Source organism: Elaeis guineensis, chromosome 10, assembly GCF_000442705.2.
Source record: "Elaeis guineensis isolate ETL-2024a chromosome 10, EG11, whole genome shotgun sequence".
Classification (NCBI taxonomy): Eukaryota; Viridiplantae; Streptophyta; class Magnoliopsida; order Arecales; family Arecaceae; genus Elaeis; species Elaeis guineensis.
Window position 1 is genome coordinate 16,367,639 of NC_026002.2, and position 21,633 is coordinate 16,389,271.

The window sequence follows — 21,633 nt, forward strand, 5'->3', positions numbered from 1 at the left end:
AAACATTGTCAAACTAAACTCTAGATCAAAGATGATCAGGAGGAATTCAGATCCTTAATGGTCTTAGAATAACCTAGGAACAAACAGCTCTTTCCAACATTGGGTTGGCTCCATACCCGTTACTTTTAGATGAGGTCCCATGGGTTGTGGAAGTTTGGATCCTCTTCGGTGCAATTTTTATCCGATAGAGTATGGTACCATCATTGATTACCATCATTTGAAATAAAATTAGATCGGATACTAGCATATTCATATATATATTTATTTTATCTGATAAATATATATATAAATATAGATATTATTCGGATACAAAAATCACATCTATATTTATTTTAAACAGATACAGATACGATTCGAATATTAGAAATATAGATATAATGACTGATATAATTTAGATAATTAAACTTTATAACTATAGAATCAAAAAGATTACTAAATATATGATAAATCAAGTTAATAATATATTTATATAATATATATATTTTTTAAAAAAATAATAGGTATTATATAAAATTATATAGGGTTACGTATAGATTTGAATATTCTGATATATATCGGATAGTTGTCTATCTATATCTAAATTTATTTTTTTTAATAAATATATATATTGATATGAATATTAATTACATCTTTAAATTTTTATTCATATCCAAATTGATTCGAATATGAAATGGATCGGATGAATAATATCCATATCATTTTCACTCTTACCATCGTATCATTCACATCATATACAGATTCTTTTCGCTCATTCATACAATGCGGTGAGGTACTATTAATGCAATATAATAGTACTATTTTTTTTTTTTTTAATGATAAAGGAGACAGCAGAATGTTGCTGCTCAATGTAGTACCATACTTCATGGGGCAAAAGTCGCATCGCAGAGGATCCCATTTCGGGCTGCTGGCGCTTGACACCAAGCCTTGCAAGGGTCAAGAAAGAGGAGATATCGGGGAATGGTCTGGCAAGAGCTCTTCTGGGCCCACACAATAATAAGGTTCATGGTCAATCACACCCTAAACCAGCAAAATACCAATTAGGGCTTATGTCACAGGCCTGGTTATATGGCCCAATGTTATGAGTAGCTTTGTTGAAGCCAGGTATTATATTAGCCTTTGGAGTGATGCCATGGTCAGACTTTCTCTACCACCGAAGATTATTTTCTTCCCTCTTACTACCATCATGATAACACGTTGCATAGATTATAGACGAGTTGTTAACATTATTAATATACGTATGATCTGCAACATCCAAAAATTTAAGCTTACTCAAAAATTCCTTCGAAAATATTTAAGTTTACTTTTGTTTCAAGCCCGGCCCCAAGCCATGGTAAATGTTGATAATCCTTTTGAATGTTGAAGTACTTAGAAGTTATGAATCAATTCAATCCCCCAAAATTTGTTTCAAAGATAAACAGCATATTAGAGCTGTACTTATTAGTCAACTAATTATCATATATCCTACATGTATATCAACTCGTTGCTCTTCACGTAAGCTTCGGCTAGTTATTACACTTTTTTCACATGATAAGTTGGTAACTTGGTCTAATATAGCATGACCTAAATTCTATTGCCTAGAAGCTGCTAAGAGACTGAAAGCAAGAGCTCATAAATCCCCAAGGACCAGGCACCAGAATTATGCCTTGATTGCACCATAAACTGTGCTTCTCATGTTATATATATCATAAATATTGGAAAAGGCCCCAAAACAACATGGTGGGAAAGCATTGGATAATTTGAGTTCACCATTTTCCTGGCATTCCTTGCATAAAATTTGCTGATAATACATGATCTTACACTAGAACTTTGAGCTGAACAGCAAAATCTACATTCCTGGGATTAGAGAAATTACCTTTAATTCTTTTAATTAAAACAATTATACAACGAAATTCTTATAATGTGGTGCATAAATTCATTCATTCATAGTATTTCTTTTTTCCCCTTCTTTTTAAGCAAATATTCGTTCACACTACTATGATATATAATACATAAAATATAAAACAAATAAATCTGAAATAGAGTATCTTTCCATGTGTATTCCCTGTGCCACTATCATCTTAGAGTTCATCCTTGGCGACTGACTTCCTGGAAGGATTAGGGGATGTCTTGATTGGATATGAAGCCTCCATTGCAATACCACATTTCCCATGCCTGTCCTGGATGCCACGCTCCATTCTGATGTAGCCACTCTCTCCCCACCCTGATCCCCATGAGTTCTTCACAATCCAGTACTTAGTTCCTTCATTTGTTGTCCCATACCCCACGATCGCGACGCCATGGTCTAATTCTGTGCCACAACTGCCAGTGAAAACACCCTGCCATCAAATTACAGCATGTCACTTAGAAGCATAGAAATCTTTTGCCAATGTAAAGCATAGATTCGAGGTTTTAACATTAAGGTTTGTTGCGGTCCGGCCAGCTAGACTTATACCGCACAGCTTTATCCCCATGAGCCACTTTACAGGTCAAAAGGAGCCTCACAAGAGGCGGACTAAAAAGTCCGCTCCCCCTCCACAAGGCCACCAGTGTTGCGGTCTGGTCAACCAGGCTAATAAGGTCAGACCGGCTCTCAGGACGCGTCCATAGTCCATGTCAGGCGTAAGACGGTTTCATCCGTCTGTGAGGTATTATCCGCTTTGAGCATCCCCAAGGGGTCCCCGCACAGTTTTATCTCTGTGGGCCGTTTTGCTGGCCAAAAAGCACCTCAAGAGGCTAGAAGGTTTCGATGCCTTATAAGATGAGGTGACCTGACTGAACAGCCGATGTGAAATTAAAAAGTCCACTCTCTCTCCACAATAAGATTCACTATGTACATGGACTTGTTATAGGTTCTATATATATCTATGTATATAAATATATATAGAGAGAGAAGAGGGGAGAGAGAGAGAGAGAGAGAGAGAGAGAGAGAGAGGGAGGCGAACCACTTGAACACAAACCTCAGAATAGAATTGGAAATCCAAACCACTTGCTTCAATAGCAACAGACACTGGCTGACTAGCCACAGCTTTCATAAGAGCTTCCTCATCGTTGGCAGGGACATTTTCATGTCCGTCGATCGTCATTACCGGAGAATTCTCCTGCAAAACAACCCTCTTCCTAAGAATTTCTAAAAGAGAACAATTGCATTTTAGGTTAGGTGGACCAAATGAATGATCTCATGACATATTACGTTGCTTGATCCATGAAAGCCCCATTAACATTTCACTTGGACTTCAATCATTAATTTCTGAAACATATTGTACGAAAATCTCAAAAGGGTATAGGAAAACATCATAAATTATTTTGGAAAGCTGAAATAGATAACTCATAAGAATACTTTCTCCACAATATTGGTGTATATTTATTTATCTAATATGGATCTTATTTATCTCATAAGAATAGCCATCTAGAAATGTAATTCTCAATTACCTTGGAAACATCGCATCTTCCATCGTCTGCCTTGTAAGGATACGCAGCCTCTGTTGTTATACCACCATTTTTCGCAATGAATTCAAATGCATAATCCATTAATCCTCCATTGCATCCATTATTGTCCTCATTGTCACAATCAATAAGCTCTTGCTCTGACAAGGAAATCAGCTTCTTCGTCTTGATCTGATTTATACCCTCCACAGCAACCACCGTCGAAAATGCCCAGCAGCTCCCTAAATTATGAACATAAACAAGCAAATAATTCCATCATGCTAGCTGCATGTCTAACATAAATAATCTATCTATCTATCAGTCTCTGTATATATAATGATATGATTCATAGGTATATAGGAAACAGTGATGCACCGCATTGGCCTTGATCCTTGACGGCGGTGACTGCACCCTTCTGCCTCCAATCAACCAATGCAGGGAGGGCATGAACGTTCTCATGCATGAAACGTCCGGCGCCACGAGGGCTCCGGCGGCGCATCCTGTGGTGTTGCACTTGGAACCCGCATACCAGCTTCGGAATTCTTGGTTGGTCATGTCACCAAACTTGTTGAGAGCAAGCTTGTAGGGTGCATCCTTCTTGTTGAACTCATGGATGAACTTGACGTTCTCCTGGAACACATTGAATCGCTTGTGCTTCTCGTCGAGGTCCCGGGACACGGTGTGGTAGCCTCGCCACCTCACGTACAAGTTCCATAGGCTCTCTTCAGTTCTGAGGTCCTTCTCGTCGAATGGAATGCTATGAGCCAATGCAAAAGCTAGTGCAACTAGCACCCCAAACAACAAGGCCTTCGCCATTTTAATTTGTCAATGGTTGAGAAGTGGAAGGGAAATAGAAAAAAAAGGAGGATTTGGAGTATGGAGATCAAGAGGATTGGTATGAGGTTTATATAGAGGGAAAGGACCCTTTAGTGGGAAGCAATGGGGTTAGGAGGAATTATCCAAGTTGCTTCTCGGGAACAACCATCGAAACTAAAAAACGTTGGCATGATATAATTATGAGGTCGGCAAGAATGACAAGGGATAGATATTTGCAAGAAACAAGGTTTGTTTCAGCTAGCCAAGGTAGCTAGGCAAAGTGGCGCCTTAGGCTTCAAGTGGGTCGCTCTTTAGGCTTTATAAAAGGATAACGGTATATGTACCACCAAACCCAGCGGACTTGAGCTTGGCTCCATGATCCCTTATGATCCCTTCTAACTGAGCCTTCTTAGCAACTCATTGGACAGAACACACAGGTGTAGTTAAATATGGGATAAGTAAGGTATCTCAGGAGACGAGAAGGCTCAGGACATCCTATCGTTAGCCTTTTTCCCCTTTCCATCAATGAGTGGCTCTAAGATATGACTCATTACTCCTTTTTCCAATATTAATATTCCTTCTGATGTCCCATCCATCCAAAACCAAGCCGAAGCGTGCGCGCTTCTCGCTCTATCCTGAAGCCAGTGACAAGCACGGATTTCGGTCGGCTAACATGTCCAAGGATGCTGTTTTCCTAAGTTACCATCCTAAAGAATCCAAGAAGAGATGGTGGGTCCTGTTCTTCAAATCTCTGTTTACAAGAAAGTTCACATGATTCATGTCATAGTGTTCCTTTTTTATAAAAAAAAAAAAAAAAAAAGGTTTTACAATAGTGATGACGGTACCGCCGATCAGAATAGCAGAATAACTGTGTATCAAACACCTGATAATCTCTGTTTACAAGGAATTTCACATTCTTTGGATTCTTTTTTATTTATTAGATAAGTATGGTGGCTGGATCAGACCTACCGAATTAGATGGGTACAGTGTGATGGATGAGAAATAGCCTCTCCTAGTAAGTAAATAAATAAAAATAACACCCTAGACTATAGTCGTTTGTGAAAATGACACCTTGTATTTTTTTTTTTTCAATAAAAAAAATGACCTTAACCGAGTCAAAATGTATTCCCGGAAAACAGCTTAAAAAAAAAAATGCAGATCCTGATATTCAGCATGCATTTCATCCATATGTTCAAATTTAAGGGGCAAAAAAGGCTCATTCTTGAGACTGCCAGATGTTTACCCAGCTCTGAATGCAACTTCTCATATGCTATGAATAATAGGTCTGGGGTGATTGGAGAACCGGACTAGTCATCATATCTCAAAAAGAATTTGAAGGCAAAGATGCTGCAACTATAAGCATTCAATTTGTTCAACCATGTTCAAATTGTTTAACATAAAAATGAACTCAGAAACATTAGTATATAAATCTGTACTTGACACTGTAATCTACATAATTTAGAAAAGAAGAAGAAGTGCAATAAAATTGGAAATCGTACTTTTTTTAGTATGACAATGAGATCAAACAATAAGGGACATATATTTCAATGGTACAGTGATCATGAAATGGGACAAGGAACAAAAGCATGTAGCTGAGAATTTTGTAGAGTGTTACAGCCACACAGATAAATCAAGGTGCTTATATGTAGATACTGAAAGAGCAAAATAATCATTTCAAACAGATCTTTCAACTGAAAAATGCCAACTTATCATCTATAAAAACTTACAGCTAATCTGCCAGCCAACTTGAAACAGAAGGTACATCTCCTTGAATCATCTAAGCATATAAATTGATGTTTCCATCATTTTTCATATCTCAACAGATCGTGCAACTAAATATGAATGAAAATATTTTCCTAGCTTGGTGTGCTGCTTGAACACCGGAAGAATTCAGTTCAACATACATAGACGCATATGTTATACTAGACACATATGCATGAACACATGCACACATACCATTTTCATCTCTAGACAGATTATTAACTGAATATGACTTAACAATATTTTTCTCCTAGGAATCATACACTAATTCAAATAATACTGGGGCTACATTAGGTTTGGGGTTACAGTGGAAGAAGATTATTTCAACCCGCTTATACCTGCCAAACACTTTCCTGAGCCACTCTATTCCAAAAGTAAGGCATTTTGAGAAAAAGTTGCAATTTGAAGATAACCCACAGTAATATATTCCATCCTGTACAGAAGAAGAGTTGACTTCGGAGTAAAGTGGATCAAGAGTAATTTAATGCATTTATTCCAGGCTACCTTACTTTGCAACCAGACATATCACTTCACCTATTTTTCAGAGATCAACATGCAGCTGGTTACCTACTTCCCAAGTAAAGTTTATATCAAAGCAGTTTGCCTGGTTGGGGTCGACAGAACCTGATTATAGTATGCACATTTGATAAACACTGACTAGAACAAACTATTTATTGTAACCACGAACATGTACCAGTTATATTATTAATTTTGATTATGGGAAGTCCTTATGGTGGCAATGGATAATCTGTCATGCGCTATCCTTTCTTGCAAGAAATTCCCTGTTCTTCCCCAGAAAAACATTCTCCACGTAGATATGTTAATTGTCAGGTCATAACACTGTAATGCAAAATCAGTCATATGAACAAAGCAGGAGTCATCAGCAGTATCAAATTGTTATTTCATAAAATATTCTCAGAGAATTGATCATCAGAATGCAGAAAAATCATATCCCTGAGCTTGAAGCATTTGACAGCAACCAGCTCGGCATCAAGCATTACAACAGAAAAGAGTGAAAACAAAAATATTTGTAGACTCGAGTTCACGTTATGAAAAGATTATGCATATGAATCCTTCTCTTTTGCTTGAGCCAGTAGTTCATCTCTGATCCGCTTGATCTCCATTTCTCTCTCCAGCCTCTCTTTCTGACAGAATATGAGCAAATTTAGATTCACCACTTGGAACAGCAAGAAACCACATTCTTAACACCCATTTACAAATCATCCAAAACATTGAAGGAAACAAATTTTTTGCTTTAAACATGTAGCCATGACCAGTCTTCGGACACCCATCTGATATAAAAACAGGTTCGTGTATCTTCATGTAGAAATGCACATTCATCTCATTAAATTTTGGAAAACTAGGTGTATTATTGTTGATTCTAAAGTTATGAATCACAAATTAAGCCTTGGGGTGATCTTATTATTTTTAGAATGTATTCCCCTCTTATCAGGAACATGTTCATAAAGGTTTAAGCTTATAAAGCATAAATCATGTTCCCCTAAGCAGATAGTAGGGGGTATTTGCAACATTCAAAGAACCATGCTTCGGACTGATTGATTTTCCAAATAACAAACAACAACCAATATGTACCACAGAAATGTAATAATTTGAAGTTCTTAGGCAGCAGACTAACAGTCCGATCCAAAATCAATTAAAAGGTTGTGCTGTGATATTACTTATTATTCAACTCTTCACTTATACATTCTTTTTATTGATGGGTATGCAATACATGTTAATTTAGATGAAGGTTGGAAACATTCAACCAACTTCCATTATTTTCTACTAGATGCTAAAGTTGATTATTTGGTAACCATTAACAGAGCTAAAGAATTAGCTAAAGTGACAAGTTCAGTTTTATACTTAATTTTACTCCATAAGTACGAAAGTAAAATATTCAAAGCAGTGTTCTGAATCAGAGACAGATCAATCTATCTGATGAATGATTTGATCCCTGATTTTCTAGTCAATTAGATGGGCAAAATAATAATAGATGTCTGGTTTTCTAACAATTAGTGACGAGGGCCTATTGAATAAAAATTGTATTCAAAAAGTCCTCATCTGATGGCCATTTGAATTTAATTTTGTAGCTATATATAAAACATAGCACAATTGCGTATAAAACAAGACCAAGCCCGTATACAACATGTATGAATGTGTGGAAAACAAGGCATGATGTGCATCTAGTGCATACTTGATGGCATCTAGTGTGTTGGCATAACAACATCCAACTTTTAGATCAATTTTCGGTCAACTTCCTGTGTTCTAAAATAAGCTTTGAGGACATGATGGACTCAATCCCCTAGATGCATCTGCACCTGAAACCCACACCTGAATCCATGAAACCTAAGTTATATCCGTGCAATAGACTAAGTTTAGGTCTTTTACAGTTACAAATAGGAGTCATGTAACAATCATGCAAAAAAAAAAAAAAAAGGAAGAAGTTTTATCTTCTTCTTTTTCCACTCTCTCTTCTATCTTCTTACATTTTGGCCAATCTTTTGCCACTCAAGGATGATATGTTGCCTCAAGGAATTGTGTTGCTCATTGTTGAAAATTTTTGATAAATATTAGGGAAATCATATATAATGACTGCTTCAGATTTAGGTATTCTGAAGAGTTTAGGTCAAGGATGTCACCATAGAAAATTTCAAAGATCAGCAATCTAACACTGAAGGGATAAATTATTCAATAACCTCAGATTTTCAATGATAGTGACCAACATGAACTGAAGGAGAAGCTTTCACAGCATAAGGCAAAAGCCATATGACATGAACTTCCAGTGACTAGCTTGAAACATTAACAACATAACACAAGAACTGGAAGGGAAAAATGAAGCAAGAAGATTGCCATGAGGACTATATGGAGAAATAGTAAAATATCCCTTGCAAAGTTAGGTGCACCAAGGGGTCTCATTTCAATATCCAAAATTAATAGAGATGAACAAACATAGGGACATAAAATGATTTTTTTCCATTATCTTAAGTTTGGGCTGATGTTCTTTATTGGTTTGGTTGAATTAAATCAAAATTAAACTAGATTAGATCTAGGGGTATAAAAGCATGAAGTCCCTGAAAAGCCATACAAAACTTAAAAATAAAACATATGAGTCATTTCTTTCACTCTCTTCTTCAATCTCTTTGGACCTACAGTTATATGTTGCCTTTAAGACATGCTTGAATTCTTTATCACCAAAACCTTCAGCAGAATATTGAGAAAATGAAAATTGAAATATTTTCTCAAATCTAGGTTTTCCATGGGAGTTTCTATTGGGATATTACTACATCATATAAGAACTTAAAGATAAAACCCTGGGCAGATTCCTGGTCACTACCACTAGGAACTTTACAGAAGCTTCATGACTAACTCTTAATGCTATTTTCTCCTTCTTATGCGACTTTAGCTTTATCCACATATAGGTCATTCAGATTATTTCCCACCAGATAACTTCTTTAAGGTTTCAATCACAAGCTTCACACAGATCCACAAATCCAAGAATATCCTAGTTTATGAATTTAAAATTTCCTATAATTGCTCTAGAGAAAAGAAAACTTCGATGGCTGACTTGCCTAAACCAACTCCATTCCCATTCAACTAATTCCTATTAAAAATACCATCCAAGTCTCTGGATCTCGCCAGATTCAAAACCTCTCAAAAACTCAGAACCAGCCACAAATTGGTGCATCTTCACTAGTCTGCAGATATATTACCAGACAATTGTTTTCCTAATCACTTTGACACCCTGCAAATTAGCAATCATAAGAAAGAAACCAAAAATGGCAGAAGATCAATATATCAATTTGCAGATAATCAACGCATAGGGGTTTCAATGCAAAAAAAATCTACAACTTGTTTGAAACAATTAAAACCCTAATACACCAAAGAGAGATCAGAAAGATAACGGTAGAGAGAGACCTTCTCGTCCTGGTGGAGGGCGATCCAGACATGAAGCTTGTCCATGGACTGCCAGAAGACGAAGGCCCCGAACGCCATCGCGAAATACGTCGCCACCTTCACCATCGTCAGAATCGATCTCGCTCTCTTCGCTTCGCTTCTCTCTCTTCCTTTCTTTCCTTGCAGTTGACTCGAAGGCGTCTTATTAATTGCCTCAAAGAGAGCCCGCCGCGTGCCGACGGCAATACCTTACGGTGTGGCGGTGGAGAAAGAAATCCCGTCGTCCGGTTCCAGATCCGACCCAAAACCTGCGGTTCAGATCCACAAAGTCTGATCTGACCAGTATCGGGTGGGATCCAAATATTATGCTGACCCGATCCGATCATACATCCGAAATATTTGGATCCAAAAAAATTTAATCATAAATCTGGTTTAATTTTTTATTGGATTGAATCTAGATCTAATATCAAGATCTGATCAAAGAATTAGATCGGATCGAAGTGACTCATGATCCAGTCCAATCCGATCCACTTGCACCCCTACTACTTATGTTTATTTATTTTTTACCAATATAGATATCTTCGTTGGATGTAAAAATTCATATCCAGTTCTATTTTAAACAAATACAAATAGTAATAGATACAAGTTAGATAGTGGAATTATAGATATAAATATGAATATAAATTAGATAATTAAATTTTATGATCAAATCAAAAATATTATTAAATAAAAAATAAATTAAATTAATAAATATTATATAAAATTAGATAAAATTATATTTAAAATTATAAATAAATTGGATATTTAGATATGGACCGAATAGTTATCTTTTTGTATTCATGTTCGTTTTTCTTTGATGAGTATGATATATGCGGATATTAGTTAGATACTTATATTTGTATATATTTGAATATAAAAATGAATCTAGTTGAATATTATCATATGCATTTTCGCCCTTGGAATGGAAGGTAGAGGTATGATCCTCCCATCCACCTCTCCAACCCAAATTAGTGTCCTCTTTTCTATCTCCTTCCCTCTCTTTTTTGGTTAATATCTTAGCAATATCACCACCATTACATCATTTGGAAGGAGAAATAATCATGGAGTTTAGTTCTTGTGAAATCAAAATAGCTTGCTCTGCCAATTTTTGCTTCTTTTGTGCCCCCCAGGGCACTCTTTGGTGGAAGAAAAGATTGCTCAGTGCCTTCAAATTTGATGAACCTTACAACTCATGTTTGCATCTTGTTTTGTTTTTTTTTTTTTTGGTAGATATGTTTACATCTTGTTACCTGAGCTCTTATAGCATCTTCTGTTACCATTCATCTTGGTTTGGGGACTGTCTACTTGACAGTAAAGCTAACTTATAAGAGCAGACACTTCAAATTTCTCATGAGTTCCACGATTTTATGAATCCATCTGATAATAGCAAACTATATCAGAAAAAAATTAGGGAAAGACAACCTAATTGTTAATAAACTTTAATTAACATTGGCTCATGATTAGTGTATATAAATAAATAACAAAACTTTACTAATTGAGGAAGCCGACTTCGTCTTCTAAACTCAAACAAAATCAATACATTGCCAGTCAAAACATAAACAAATGCGCAAAAGAAATACAAAGATCAAGCTGACCAGACTTTACATTGATTATTTGAACCAAGTCTATTAATCTCATCAAACAATAAACAGAAAAAAATTGTCTAATACATCGAGATTTATTTGCTTCCACCCATTATTTAACTAATTTCCATAGACAGATTACAGGATTGGTGTAAAATGGAGAAATTACGTGATTAGGATAACATGTAAAATGCGCATATAAACTACATAACCAAGATCATGAAATTTACATGAAGCCAAAGATTATGCAGCTTGTACTCTGTCCAGCCGGTCAACACTCTTCCGGGTGCTCTCTAGCTGATCAGTCTTCTTCCGAGACTTCTGGAGGCAATCCAAGCTCCTTCTGGACTTCTCGGTAAGGTTGAATGACAACTTTAACTTCTCCAACTTTTCAATGTTTGAAGACATGCGATCTTTGCTTCTCAGCTTCTCTGTGCTATGCCTTGGTTTTTCTCTCTGATTAGTGCTGTTCCTTGATGCTTCGAAACAGTCAGTGCTCCTTCTGGACAGTTCAAAATTATCTGTGCTTTTCTTTAGAGTATTCCTTTTGGAAGGTGATTTCTCAACTGTAGATACAAACTTCTTAAGATGTGCAATATACTCAGGAAAGAGTTCCAAGTCACAGTGGTTTCCTCCTTTAAGCCATAGTGGTTCATACTTCTCCTTGCACAGGCTCCAAAGCTGCTTACTATGAGAGCAGTCCACAACATCATCTGATGTTCCCTGGAAAAATATAGTGGAGACATGCAGGTAAACATTTTGCTGCACAAAAATGTTGTTGTACAGAATCCGGAGAAAGAATAAAATGGAGGTGATAATCAATCTCATGTAAGGCTCCATGCCAGTCAGAAGCTTTCATGAAATTACAATTTGCTAATCCAACAGTAACTTCAAACAGAGCAAGTCATAAGCATTCACAAGTCAGAGCACATATGAAGATATTCACATGATTAGCAGGTTGAAGGAAAAGTAAATGATTTCCTTTTACACACAATGTATGACATATCTTATGACCAATAACAAAACCAAAAGGGTTAAATATGAAAATTGCAGGAAGTTGGACAATGCTTGCAAGTCATCATACATTGTCAAGAATAAAATGCTCCATATGAGGAAGAAAGGAGCATAAATAATGTGTCCTATTTCCAAAAAGTACCAAAGATAATGAATGTCATATTCTATACTCATCAGAAAGCACAGAATTAATGACATGAGCATGCTTCTTTTGAATTCGCAAATGGATGTGAGTGGATTTGCTTGATTCCAGCTACAGCTTGATCCGTATTTGACCCATGTTGCCCCAAAGTGTCCAAGTCTGATCTATTCATCTTGATGACCATGGCTAGCTCAAGACCTATTTTAGGTTTACTCTGGCCACATATAAGGTTCAAATCTTGACCATGCTATACCACATCTAAGATTTTACGTTCTGACAGGATGAGGGGCATTCGGGCCATCTCGTCCAGTCCTGTTCCTATGAGAAAATGGGACCGGGACCGGAATGGGGTTGGGAGTCCAAAACCTATCCATACAAAGAAAGAAGAAGAAAGAGGGAAGAAAGAAAAGAAGATGAAAAAAAGGAAAAAATGAAAGGAAAGAAGGAGAAGAAAAACAAAGGAAAGAAGGGGAGGGAGAAGAAAAAGAAAGGAAGAAAAGAAGGAAGAAGGAAAGAGAAAGAAGAAAAAAAAAAAGGAAAGAAGGGATGACAAAAAGAAAGAAAAAAAGAAAAGAAAGGAAGATAGAACAAAAAAAAAGAAAAGAAGGAAGAAAAGGAAAAAACAAAGAAAGCAAAGAAAATGAGAGAGATGGAGGATATCTACCGGAATGGCTATCGGGACGGGACGGGACAACGGGATGTCCCATTCTATGGAGATATCGGGACACCTCTTTCTCATGGAATTTAAAATCTTGACCACATCAACCCTGTAATGCGGGTATCATCCAATAACTATAATTTAATAGAGGTGGCAGGCCACATATCTTAATGTATTGGTATGTCGATAGTATAGGGGTGTATGTGAGATTTGAAGCCTCAGCCAAATCTAATTACTACAGGCTACACCTTAAGTTTAAACAAAGTTTTTAGTCTAGTCTAGATTGATTGGATCTATACAAACAAAGAGATAGTTACCAGATTTATACTCATTTAAGAAGATAGCTTTTGTCCCTAAATATGTACTTGTGACCTCATGTTGGTGGTGTGATGCAAATCATGTTTCATGGGTAGTTTCATGCATGAAAAGGTAGCCATACTTCAGCGTTCAGACAGATCTCATGAGCTTGATAATTCTGGTTTGTGCTTCATAATTTGTAACATTTTAATGGATGGATTATCTCGTAGGTATTCCATAATTTCCACTTAATTTGGATGCATTGTCTTGTACTTCCTATTTTCCTTTGAATATTTTTCTATTGTTAGGGTTACATGACTGTTTGGTGTGTTTGTAAATGGGTTCCTTCACATAGATAAAAAGACATCATTTCTAGGACTTGATCGATTAATTCAAAACACAATGCTCAACAAACTTCGAACATTTAAATATCAATGCATAATATCAGACAACTCGATCTCCCTCTTGATGGCCAGAAGACCAGGTTAAGGAGCTTACATTATGTTTCCATAGTTTTCCTTTCACACAAATACAAGTAAAAAAAAGAAAGAAAATAAAAGCTAAAAACATATAATTATGTGAAGTTAAATAATATTTCAAATTGTTTGATACTTTCTTTAGTAGCTTTTATGCCTAGGAAGCTATAATTTGCTTGTGATGTAAGTGAAAATTAGTAGGCAGGGAAAAATAGAAAAAACATGTATGTTAACTAATAATGAGAGATTTATCAATTTACATGCCTAAACTTGTGGATTCGATTCCTCTCAAATAATCATGGATTGCAAGAAGGGATACTTACATGAATTACTAGTACAGGACAGTTGACCAATGGAATTTTGTCAATATTCTGGTCAAGAAATGGAGCAAAATAGAGTTATTCAAGAGCAGATAAAATTGGAAAAGTGTCCAACAACAGAAAGTCATGCAAAATTCAAGAAAAGAAGTATTAACCTTGTAAATATCAAACCAGTATGTCCGCTTTATAGAATACAAGACTCTTAGTCCAGAAAGTATAGGACTATGTAAAACAACTGCTCGTAAGTGTGGTAGACGTGCTGCCAGATCCAAAGTTGGTCCACTTCCAACAGACTGTCCATAAAGGATAATGTCTTCCTCCTTTGCGCCATAATTATCTTCAAGGCACTTATAAGCAGCTTCAATATCAGCATAAGTGTTTTGCTCACTTGGCTAAGGAAAAGGAACGAATTAGTTTCACAAATATTTTCATATTGATTAATTTATACAGACCAATAAATTGAGAGAAAGCATATGATAAGAAAAACTGCAACAAACCTTTCCAGATGATTGCCCATATCCAGAATAATCATACCTGCAAGTATAAATGGTCAATATGAATACTGGGATGAAAGAACTTCACAACAAGTTTATCTATGTAATATTTTGTTTCAAGAGTTCCTTTTGATGAGGGGTTCACCAGAGGCCAGTTTCCTGCTGAAGCTCACACTTAAGCTGCAAAAAACCTACACTAGGATTTTGTCAGAATAGTGTTATTGCTTTATGTCTCTACTTTACTTACCAATATGAAGGATTTGCCACATACCTCTTTCCCACTCACACTCCCATTTATACTTAAGCTGCAAAAGCTTAATGCAGGATTCAGGCAGAACACCTCTCTGCCTGCAGCCTGACCTGATTATGCTGAAGCTAGATAAATACAGTTTAGGCATACTTTCTATGCAAATAATTGCATAATCTAGACAAGCAGGTATGCCTATAAAAGAAGCCAAACTTTTCCATGCTATCCATACCTAGATATTAGACTTTCTTGAAGTTACAAGTACTTACCAGAATTCTATATCCAGCCAACCAACATTAGCTGAGCTAGTTGTATTCCACCTCTTGTGTGAGAGGTCCAGGGTTCAAAAGCTTAAACCTTGGCATCCCCACCATACCTTTTCTTCACCAAAAAAAAAAAAAAAGACATATATATCCAATAATTTAATATTCATTTTTTTAATAAGGGTTCATATTCTTTAAGATTAATTCTTTGTCTAGTTTGCCTTCCAGTAAAACAACCTAGCACCAAAATGAATTATACAAAGATAACCACCTTTGATAAACTTAGCAATTTATATCCGTTGCCACAGAGTACAATTCAGATCCACAACACCTAAGAATTAGAGATATATGCACACGTTTACCGTGTATTCTTTTTCTCTTGCAATTTAACAAGCCTTATGTGATAGTCCCACATCGGTTGTGTAGGGATTTAAGTGGAGTATATAACAACTTACATGGGCTACTACCAACAACTGGGCTTAGGCATTTTTGGGCCGCGTGGTTTAAGGTCCAAAACAAGTTGTTGGGTCAATGGTTGATGTGGAGCGTGACACCTTATCCCATATATATCAGATTTGTGAATTATTCATCCCCCTTTGTTCCTGTCAAGGGCAATATTACATCAATAAAAGTTATGAAATTGATATTCTTCTCCAACAACTGCCATCCATGTTATATACAAATATGACCATTCAAACTTTTTAGCACCTTGCCTAATCTTCTTTATGATTTGACCTTATATCCGTAAATCGCATGCTTATAAATCACTTAGTTTAAACTTTTCCACCAAAAACTTCTACTTAATGTGCGACACCAATCCAAAATCTTCTGGTTCACTATGAGTTGTTTTTGTCCATCTTGCTTTTTTGCTGCACACCAATATATAGCCAAGTTCACTAAATTGATAGTACTCTTAGTTAAAAATATCTGGTTTTTTATCAGTTAATCCAGGAAAAGTAGGACAAGTTTCAAAAAAATAAAAAAGTGGAGATGACCAAAGAGGGTGCCTTCCTAAATCACACCATATTATTTTTATTGGTTGATTTAGGTAGCAGTCTAGAGATGCTTAAGATGATGGAGTGAGAGAGAATTAAGTGGCATCCACCTTTTCCCCCAAAAATTTACACTGACCGATAAAGTTTATAAAACTGACACCTTTATTTGTATAAAGACATGATGCTACAAAACCCAATAATAAGAGAGACAAGCAACACTTACACCAAAAGGATACATGATACGGGAAATTTGCTAAAAGAAAAGGTTATTTTGTTGGCATTGATATGAGCACTGATGCAGGAAACAAGTGACAAGAGACAGAAATGAAATTTGCCAATAGTTCACTTAATTTACAGATCAAGTTATATGCCATTTGATTGTCATACATGAGGTTGATGGTTAAAATAGCAGACTTGATTGCCAAATTATTAGTCAACACTGTTACTATTCCACTTAAATCTGACAACACCAAAGGTTATATTATAATTTTTGCTTGTTTCCTACAAATTGTCAGAACAAATATTTATCACAAAAAGCATGTCTTTGGTACATAAAATAAACTAGGTTGATCTCAGTCTTTTGCAAACATATTAGCTGAGCCACAAATCCAAGACAGCAAGCCTTGTCCCACAGACTATCCTGATTGATTGTTTCATGCTCTTCGCAAAGCAAGCATCTTAAAGAATCTGGTCTCAGAGGATTAGATGACCAAATGATTAGAACTCTTATGCCTGACATGATTACATAAAAGAGTAGGTTCTTCATCCTTTTAACGTCAAGAAAATGATGACAAACAGCAACAACGGTAAAGTTGAACATTTCATTAGCATCCTCCTAGAGCCAACAAACAAAAATATACCCAGTAATATCATTTTGATAACCTGAAAATGGCAACAAAAGGAAATGAAGGGACAGCCGAATATTTCAATGACATCCTCTTTAAGCCTATGGACAAATAAAGCCATCCATCTAAGAAGGCAAGGAGAAAAGAAATATATATGTTCACATTAATCAATTCTGGTTCACAATACAAGAATAAGAAATCATAACTAAAACAAGTAATTAAACCAAAGATTTAAGGAACAGTGAGACAAAATTTTCGAACTTTGAATATGACTAACAGAAGCTCAGTCGTGAAACGATCTCAAATTTAGATCAATTTCTCCTAAGACTCACCAGCATACCAGCGCTTCAGTTTCTTTCAGGAAGCTTCTTTTGCAGAAAAGATTTAGAAATCCAAACAAGAAGGTAATTAAAGGACCAATGAAAACCTTGTCTGCATCGATATTTTCAAAAGCTTAAATACAATCAGAGATCTAAATCACCAAAAGAAACATTTGCCTGAGAAGAAACATCGGTATCCATCAAACCCACAAACCAGAAGAAGCATGAAGACAAAGAAAACCTTATACAAGCCAAAAATCAGAAACTTCATACCTGTTTAACAACAGAACGACAGGTAATGGAATGTTAATACAGGAAGGAGGTATATAGAAGCAATCATTGAAGAGACCTTCTCAAGAGTAAATTTTCACTGAAACAACAAAACCAAGCACAGCAAAAATCATACGCTCTAGCAATCTTTCAAAGAACATTATCACCTCCCAATAAATCTTAGATGTGAACAAAAGCAATTAAACACTAAAATAACAGCAAGTTGTAGCGTAAGATCAGTGCAAGAAAGCTAATCTCCCAGAAATCGTGATATCTACAAATTGAAAGGTATTATTTTGGCAAATTACATAAACCAAACAATCAGAGGCCCCATAAGAAGCTATATAAAATAAGCAAAGCTTTCCTTGAGATCACATTCTGGCTACAAATCCAAATTGTTCATTGAAGAAAACGAAGTTTTGACTTCATCATATTAAAAATATCAACTTTATTTCAGAACTATAACAAAAAAAGAGAATTAAAAAAAAAAAAGGGAAATCGAAACTCCATGAAAAAGTCATTAATACTACATGAAGCTCCGTCCTTTCTGCGAACCAGCATCAAAACCACCTACCAAGATAGCTCTTTTACGGAAACGTACCACAGAAAGTGAGTAACAGCTGCTCTTAAAATATAATTCATTAACAATCCAAGCTCAAAAACTCCAAATTAAACCAAATGTTGGTATCTCGACCGCAAATTCTTCAATTCCAACAAAACCCAGCACCCAAACAAGAAAGAATAGAAAGAAGCGAAAGAAAGGAGAACGAATACCCAAGGAGATTGATGCGGAGGTGGAAGCTGAGCTCGAGGAAGAGCTCGTACATCTGGCCGATATCGGCGGCATTGCCATGGGAGTAGAGAAGAGTGGAAGAAGCCATGGGGTAGCGGATGTAGACGGCGACGATCTCCATCCCCCGGCGGGTGGGCAGGCGGAGCACCTCCACGTTCTCTCGGTGAGGGAAGCGGCTCAGCGTCACCAGCCCGGTCTCGGAGTCCGTCACCACCTCGTACGTCGGCGGGCTTGGCGGGAAGAATGCAAACTTCGCCGCCACCGACGACGCCACCCCTCCCATTCCCGCTCCCGCCAAAAAAACGAAAAAAAAAATCTCTCCTTTTTGCTCCCTCCTCTCTTCTCCCTCGATACTCCGAGCTATCGTTGTGCAGGTGGAAGGAGGTATTGGATTTGAGAACAGACTACGGAATGGGGAACTGGCGAAAAGATCGGGTTCTAGATTTTCCTAATTTATTGACTAAATCCTCGGTGAATCCATTAACTTCAGGGTATGTATTAGGCTATTAGCGTTCTGAATCCGTACATGCAATCCACATGCAACAATAAAAAATATATTTTATTTTGAGAATAATATATATTGATTTATATTTTTAAATTCATCGATGTAGAAGCTTAGCTCCAATCGAAAAGAATTTTGGATGAGTTAAATGGTAACTAAAGAAGATAATTTAAAAACTTTATTTTGATAGATTTTAGAAGAAAAAAAAAAATCTTTTTCAACGGTAGAATTAGGGAAGAAGAGTTTGGTTAATTTTAAATTCTTTTATTAATCTTAAATTTTGGAAAGGATATAGCTTTCTTCCGTTTAACAAAGATAGAGATGAGAGTTTAAATATCAATGTCGTGATCTACTATTTCAATATAACTAATGGATGTGATTGTTAAATGGTAATCAAAAAAAGATAAAAATTATAATCATTTTGAGTTCATTTATTGTTTTCTTATTTGATTTTTTCTTATACAAAAAAGAGAAAGATTATTAGGATTTTTTTTTTCCACTTCTCTATGAAAATGACTGGAGTAATTTTAATTTTAATATTTTTTTAATATTTAATTGGTTATCAATCACAGTGCTGTATTTACTATTTATGTATGTATATATGAGACCTGCAATAGAGGCTATTTTTGTATTTGACAAACATACGCCAACCTATGGCTTAAGAAAATGAGCACGTGACAACTTCTAAATAGTTAAATTTAAGAGTCCACTTCTCTTATTTTTTAATGTTAAATTCTTGAATTTTTTAATATTAAATTCTTGTTTTTTTTTTTTTTTTTTTTGAAAGTTAGAATCAGATAAGAAGAACGGGAGTAATTATGAAACTGTGAAAAGATCAAACTTACCCGGTGGCAGCTGGGGGATCGTATCATGTTAGTGAAGTAACAAAATCTATTGTTACCAAAAAAAAAAAAGTATCAAAATCTAAACTTTTGATCAATCAAAGGTATTCACGATTTTGTATGTAAGAGCCGGATTGCCTCGTTGATATCTAAGAACTTGGTTAGTAAGTAATGCTGAATTTGTAACAACAAAGTTGGTATGTGTTTATGTGCAGTGCTTCTTCTTTTTCTTGACTAAATAATTAAATGTGGATGCCATATCCTTCGATGCAGGGGTCGCGTCTATTAAATCCACTGCTAGCATTAGATAATGATACGAGTTTGGTGCATGGGACCAAGATGCACCTGGATGGTGGCTGTGAATGAGGTCCCACAGAGATTGGCAGATGTGAAGTTTGGTGGTGCAGAGCACATGTACTGCTATGATCTTTTCCGTAAATCCAAGGCGAAGCAATGGAAGCAATTGGACCGCCACCCCCAGCTCTTGACAGATGGCTGGGTATAATATAAACAATATATATATACACCCACCAAAATAGTATGTGGTGGGCGTAGATGAGTTGGAATTTTGTGCTGGATTTACGAGGATATGTCGTGGTCTATTAGATAGAGTCATAATTCAAGCCAAACTTTCTGAATCCTCACAGTAATATATGTAAACTTTACCAAGAATTAAATTTATCTTGTAATGTAGGTGTGCTTTTGTTTCACATATCCTAGTAGCTTGCTTGCTGTGAAAGCTGCTGGCAAATAAAGTAATTCATCTCATTTGAACTTTGAAATAGTTTATATGATAGACCAACCACTGTTATAGCCTTATAGGGCTCAAATGATGGTTTGAGATCATGCTCCACTGTGTCCAAGATTAATATAGAGTTGTGAGAATAATTTTTATCAAACCTGATTGTTGCCTTGTAATGCTTTATAAATCATGGTCTGCGACCGATTCTTGATGTCCACAATGCATTGTGTTCAGTGGTGAAGTAGAAATCACCTCCGAACGGTCATTTTATTAGTAAATAAAATATTATTATTGATATGATAAATATTTTTTAAGAAAAATTAATGAGAAATATCTGATTAAGTCTAAACTTAAAAGTAATTATCTACTTAAGTTTCAAAAAAAAAAATTTCTTCTTATTTGAAACATAACTTAAAAGCAATTATCCAAATGGAGTAAAATGATTCAATTACCTTTGCAATTATAAAGCAACATCACACTATTATAGAGTAATACTATACTATTATAAAATAATACCACCCTATAATAAAAGCAATACTATACTATTATAAAGTTATACTGTATTATTATAAAGCAATACTATATTATTATAAAATAATACTACAATAAAGAAATACTATATTATGATAATGTAATACTACCTTATTGTAGAGGAATACTACATTAATATAATATAATAAAGCTTATTATAAAGCAATGCTACACTAATATAATATAATACAATAAAGCAACACTGCATTATTATAAAGAAATACTATATTGATATAATGTAATACTACCTTATTATAAAAAAATATTGCATTATAATAATATAATATTATAGTATTTTAAAGGATATAAAGATATAAGGATAATTTTATTTAAAATGAATAATTACTTTTAACTTATGTTTGGAATGGGTAGCTACTTTTACATAAC

The 21,633-nt window shown here is 35.6% G+C and overlaps 3 protein-coding genes across 3 annotated transcripts; all 3 read right to left on the reverse strand.

Annotated features, from left to right (window-relative positions):
* Positions 1–1,879: 1,879 nt before the first annotated feature.
* Positions 1,880–6,685, reverse strand: LOC105052979 (vignain). Its single transcript, XM_073244695.1, is given in 5 exon segments — positions 1,880–2,315; positions 2,937–3,077; positions 3,409–3,644; positions 3,778–3,918; positions 3,921–6,685. Coding segments are annotated over 5 exon segments (1,074 nt in total). The 5' UTR covers positions 4,219–6,685; the 3' UTR covers positions 1,880–2,057.
* Positions 6,686–6,841: 156 nt separating this feature from the next.
* Positions 6,842–10,111, reverse strand: LOC140852035 (uncharacterized). The gene is made up of 2 exons (XM_073244696.1): positions 9,895–10,111; positions 6,842–7,124 (listed from the first exon to the last, which is right to left on the reverse strand). Exons 1-2 carry the CDS (start codon positions 9,997–9,999, stop codon positions 7,038–7,040), a joined length of 192 nt encoding a protein of 63 aa, XP_073100797.1. The 5' UTR covers positions 10,000–10,111; the 3' UTR covers positions 6,842–7,037.
* Positions 10,112–11,488: 1,377 nt separating this feature from the next.
* On the reverse strand, positions 11,489–19,105 carry LOC105052976 (uncharacterized). Its single transcript, XM_073244953.1, has 5 exons — positions 18,611–19,105; positions 14,900–14,936; positions 14,558–14,794; positions 14,406–14,453; positions 11,489–12,218 (listed from the first exon to the last, which is right to left on the reverse strand). Exons 1-5 carry the CDS (start codon positions 18,910–18,912, stop codon positions 11,739–11,741), a joined length of 1,104 nt encoding a protein of 367 aa, XP_073101054.1. The 5' UTR covers positions 18,913–19,105; the 3' UTR covers positions 11,489–11,738.
* Positions 19,106–21,633: the final 2,528 nt, after the last annotated feature.

Coding starts and splice junctions, on each gene's coding strand:
- LOC140852035 (XM_073244696.1), bottom strand. CDS start 9,999: ATGGTGAAGGTGGCGACGTATTTCGCGATGGCGTTCGGGGCCTTCGTC. Junction 7,125..9,894: donor CCCTCCACCAGGACGAGAAG/GTCTCTCTCTAC, acceptor ATATTCTGTCAG/AAAGAGAGGCTGGAGAGAGA.
- LOC105052976 (XM_073244953.1), bottom strand. CDS start 18,912: ATGGGAGGGGTGGCGTCGTCGGTGGCGGCGAAGTTTGCATTCTTCCCG. Junction 14,454..14,557: donor ACTGGTTTGATATTTACAAG/GTTAATACTTCT, acceptor TTTCTTGACCAG/AATATTGACAAAATTCCATT. Junction 12,219..14,405: donor GTCCTGTACTAGTAATTCAT/GTAAGTATCCCT, acceptor ATATTTTTCCAG/GGAACATCAGATGATGTTGT.